Source organism: Ixodes scapularis, unplaced genomic scaffold (assembly GCF_016920785.2).
Source record: "Ixodes scapularis isolate PalLabHiFi unplaced genomic scaffold, ASM1692078v2 PGA_scaffold1__304_contigs__length_218370807, whole genome shotgun sequence".
NCBI lineage: Eukaryota > Metazoa > Arthropoda > Arachnida > Ixodida > Ixodidae > Ixodes > Ixodes scapularis.
In genome coordinates, this window is record NW_024609846.1 from 1,944,061 (window position 1) to 1,948,839 (window position 4,779).

Sequence of the window (4,779 nt, forward strand, 5' to 3'; positions counted from 1 at the left end):
CGCCCCCCCCCCCCCCCCCCGACCTCGTTCTGCCCTTCTCTTTCTCTCTCTTCTTCACAACATACCATGCACATAATTCGTTTCGTAGGGAGCTGAATGCATAAGACTCCAGTTCGTGACTTTTCCCTGTCCAGCCTTTGCTATATAAATTTGAATTTAAGCAAGGAATATTGAGAACGTAAAAAGAAAAGACAGAAACCAGACTTTTTTTTAAACAAAACCGTCCAAAAAGGTGTTTTATTGGCAAGCACACCAATAATACATTACCAGCCTCATTGAACAGTTGATGATCGAACCATGTGAAAACAACAATTATAAAAAGAATAATAATAATAATCGGGAGGGCAGATGAAGAGTGTAGACAAAGGATGCGACAAGGCGCCTCTCCCTCCCCAAAACGAACCACGGCATAAAGAAGTGAAGGTTTCACTGTGAACATGAGTCCTTGCACGTATTATCAGGGCTTGAATTGCACTTTGCGAGTAAGGCATGCCTGTAGAGACTTGCACCATCTCCCTCCTCTCGTGTTGCTGCAACAACTCGTCGTTGGCAATAATTACGCTCGAAAAGCATCGCCGCAACCTATCGCTTATGCAAAGAGATCCTCGTTGTTGTTGCAGTTGTTTTTTGTTTGTTTTTTTATCACACGGCCGCAATTGTTTTGGTACACGACTTGGATCACGACTGCGTCTAATTTCCCTGGCATCTACAAAAACACTCGATTGGCGTGTACATTAAGTTCATCGATTGGGTATGTTCTTGGCGTAGCTTGGCGATCCATGTAAAGTTAGGTTCACTCAACCAAAGCTCTTCGTGTGGTGTGAAATTGTAGCTGCCACCGTACCAAGACTTCGTTCGCCTTGGTGTCCCCTTTCAGTCTAGAAATAAGTTATTTACAGCAATTAAGTCATGAACGACTGATCGCTCTGAACCCTTGTATCACGGTCTCCTTGAGCGGAAGAATTCTGACGCTAGTTAGCGCGGGCAGAACGAGAAGATCTTCTAGTCTTTCCATGAGCCGGAGGACGTGCTTGTCTGACAAGTTGCACCACAGAATCGGAAGCCGAACGAGCAGCCCGGTCGTTGTGGTCGTCGCCCGAAGCTGGTGTAGTCGCCTCCGCGCCGTCACCACCGTATCGTGTTGGGAAGATTTTGTCAGTGCTACCATTCTCGTGAGATGAGGGTGCGGAAGTAGTAGCTTCATCCGTTTTGTGGACGTCGTCCCCGCACGGCGTTGTCGTTTCACCTCCGTGAGTTCCGTCAGGGGTCGTTGGAGCACCAACGCTTGACCCATCTCCGCCCGATGCTGATGTATCAGGGTCACCAGAATCGCCATCAACTGGCTTAGCAGTTGTGTGCTCGCCGCCGTTCGCATCTGTTTCAGCTGGAGTTGTTGATTCGTGCTCCGTGCTTGGCTCGGTTGTGGCTTCTCCACCGGAGCCGAGATCAGGAGAACTTGTATGATCCCCTTCGCCTCCAGGCGCAGAGGTTGTGTCTGGTGTATGCTCACCATTGGCTCCCTCTCCCCCTTCTGAACCTCCTGAGCCTCCTGAACCACCCGAGCCTCCTGAACCACCCGAACCAGAGACTGGACCGTGGTCAAGTTCGTACTGTCTCCTGGCGTCTGGGCTAAGCTGTGCCAGCAATTGTTCCAGCGTTGGGGGCGTCCTTTGATAATGCGTATGGCCGTGTCCTCCATTTCCGTTGGTGTGACCGTGTCCTCCATTGCCGTTCGTATGACTTGGCTCCTTGCCTGAAGAACCCGTGTCAGAACCGGAATCTGTCGCACCTCCGTTTCCTTCCGCTGTCCCGTGATCTGTGCCTTCTCCAGAGCCATCCGAAGGAGCAGCCGTTGTTGGAACATCATCGGAAACGGTGTGGGCCTCTTCTGTGACAACCGGACTTTCTGTTGTCGGTTCCGCCCCATCGTGCCCTCCTCCAGTGGATTCAGTCGTAGCAGCGCTGTCCGTTGGCGATGTGGAAGCACCTCCGGCTGGAGTCTCCTCACGCTCAATATTTCCTGACTTTGTCACTCCATCGCCTTCGGCTACTCCTCCAGCTACAGTGGTAGCCGTTCCTGATGTGCCACTTCCAAATGGATCAAAGGGTCGTTGCTCGGACGGAGTAGTCACGCTGCCAGGAGTCGTGGTTGCGTCAGGGCCATGTGTCTCATCAGTAACCTTGTTTGAATCAGTAGATGCTGTGCTGTCTTTAGATGGAACGGCTTCGTTGTCGTGCACTTCATCAGTGGCCTTGGGGCTGTCCTGCTGGGGAAGGTCGTCCAAAGAAAGACCAGTTTTAGCTTCTTCTGTCTGGGCAACGGAATCTAAAGAACCACTTGACGGGCTGCTTTCTGTACTAGGAGCTTCAGGAGCCTTTTCGCCTAGACCACTAGTTGTGCCCTCAAGCCCTGGTGCTTGAGTAGTAACACTTACGGATGATTCCGTCGCGCCTTCAGCTTTGGGGGTGCCGCTTGAGTCGGTCGAGCTAGACGACTCACTACTTCCTGATACTCCAGAATCCGTTCCTATTCCTCCGGAAGCGGCCGACCTATCCTCGCCACCAATCGTAACAAATGTTCCTTCGTCAAGCTTCGCAGTCGAGCCGCTGTCAGTCGATGCTGCTTCAACGCCTGCGGTTGTAATTGCTCCAGCAGTTGTCGCTACCGAGGGAGATGTCGTGTCTTCAGTTTTGTGCTCAGAATCATTAGAATGTTCATGGATATCACCGCTAGCGCTTCCGTCCCCAACAGTCGCGGCAGAATCAGTGGCTGCGTTTCCAGATGGGGTAGTAGCTGTACCATCAGTTGAAACGCCTTCAACAGTTGCACTGTCATGAGCTCCCTCGCTGGACGTATCTGAAGATGCAATACCCGAACCGCTGAAAGATGCAGTAGTAGTTGTAAAAGAGCTCGAAGAGCCTTCGTTGGAGGGAGTGGGAGTTGTGACATCAACATGATCCTGGCCTGGAGTAGTATTGGCATCGGTTCCAGCAGATAATTGGCTTGATCCTTCAATCGAAGTAAGGCCCGCACCTCCAGTAGTCGATGACTCGCCAGCTTGTTCTGTTTGAGTGGTACTCGATATTCCTGAAGTGGTTGAGTCAGTCACGTGGTCAGCTTCGTTAGAGGTACTGTCAGACTTTGTTAAGGAATCGGCACCAGAGCCACTCGAAGATTCGGTAGCCGTTGTGAGAGAGTCAGAAGACCCACCCGTGGTAGAGGTATGACCTGCAATATCAATGTGATCTTGACCCGGAATAGTGTTCACTTCGGCTCCCTCTGATGTTTGACTTGTGACCACTTGAGATGCAGAACCGCCGGCACTTTCAGCAGTTGCTGTCTGAGAGGCTTGTCCTGAAACAGAGCTACTTTCTGTTCCCTCAGAAGCCACGCTAGAGGGAGCACTACCGCTTGTATCCGAAGCAGGGGAGTCCGCCAGAAGACCAGGTGCGTCAGTGGCAGGGTCTGTTGTAGACCCTTGAGCGGCATCTTGAGAACTACTGCCTCCAGAGTTCGAGGAATCAGAGGAACCGGACAACCCTGCTGTGGTACTTGAATCCTTACCAGAAGCGGAGGACAGACTGCTCTCGCTTGAAGTCACAGTTCCCTCAGATGCCACGCTAGAAGAACTTCCACTTGTGTCCGAAATATGGGATTCCGCAAGATTACCAGGTATGTCGTTGGCAGCATCAGTTGTAGACCCTTGTGCAGTATCCTGAGTACTACTGCTTCCAGCGCTTGTTGACTCGGAGGAACTAGAGAGGCCTGTTGTGGAACCTGATTCCCCACCTGCAGCAGAAGACGAACTGCTTTCGCTTGAGGTTACAGCTTTTTCAGATGCCACGCCAGAGACAGCACTTCCACCTGTATCCGATACATGAGAGTCCGCTTGATGATCAGGAATATCATTGGCATGATCTGCTGTAGACCCTTGTGGAGCATCTTGAGAACTAATACCCTCAGCGCTTGCCGAATCAGAGGCACTGGATAGTCCTGACGTGGCACTTGAATCACCAACTGCAGCAGATGCCTGGCTTCCCTCACTTGAAGTCGTGGTTCCAACAGTCACGTCGACGTTCGACTGTGTGGCGGTTCCCGGAATCGCATTTCCTTCGGCACTTGTAGATGTAGAAGCGCTTGCTTCGGTTCCATGATCGGCTACGCTACTGGCATCTGTTGCTCCAGAAGAGGTGCTTGTTTCGCCTGAAACAGAACTTCCTACAGTTATAGTGGCACCGGAATCAGTGGAGGGTCCTGGCACGGCAGTCGCGCCTGTGGTACTTTGTGATTCGGTGGTTTCACTGGAACTGACACTGCCCGTAGCCGTAGCGGTGCCATCCGTGCTCTGTTCTTTTATTGAGCTACTGACTGTAGCTCCAAACGAACTGCTTGTCTCGGACGAAGACGCTGTGCCAGTCGTTACATCTGTAGTGCCTTGTACATCTGCAGAGCTCTCACCGGCTACACCAAAAGTGGTACTGGTTGCTGCAGACGACTCGGTGCCACCGGACTCAGCATTTGTTAGTGATGAAGTCTGGCCGAATGTGGTAGCTGCACTGCTATCTGTAGACACGTGGCCTTCGCTCGTGGAAGTGGAGGCATCAGCGCCTGACGCTCCCACAGACGAAGAGTCACTGCCTCCGCCGATACCGATCGTAGAAGTCTGAACCTGTGTCACATGATCCTGCGCAGCGCTTACGCCCGCGTCTGCGTGGGTGCTGGCCTCTTCAGGGGCGTGTGCAGTGACTGTAGTCAAAGAAATACGAGAAACCGTCACG

General features: G+C 52.1%; 1 protein-coding gene across 1 annotated transcript; it reads right to left on the reverse strand.

The window, feature by feature from the left end:
* Positions 1–204: 204 nt before the first annotated feature.
* On the reverse strand, positions 205–3,870 carry LOC8024426. The gene has a single exon (XM_029973287.4). It carries the CDS (start codon positions 1,925–1,927, stop codon positions 908–910), a length of 1,020 nt encoding a protein of 339 aa, XP_029829147.2. The 5' UTR covers positions 1,928–3,870; the 3' UTR covers positions 205–907.
* Positions 3,871–4,779: the final 909 nt, after the last annotated feature.

Coding starts and splice junctions, on each gene's coding strand:
- LOC8024426 (XM_029973287.4), bottom strand. CDS start 1,927: ATGGGGCGGAACCGACAACAGAAAGTCCGGTTGTCACAGAAGAGGCCC.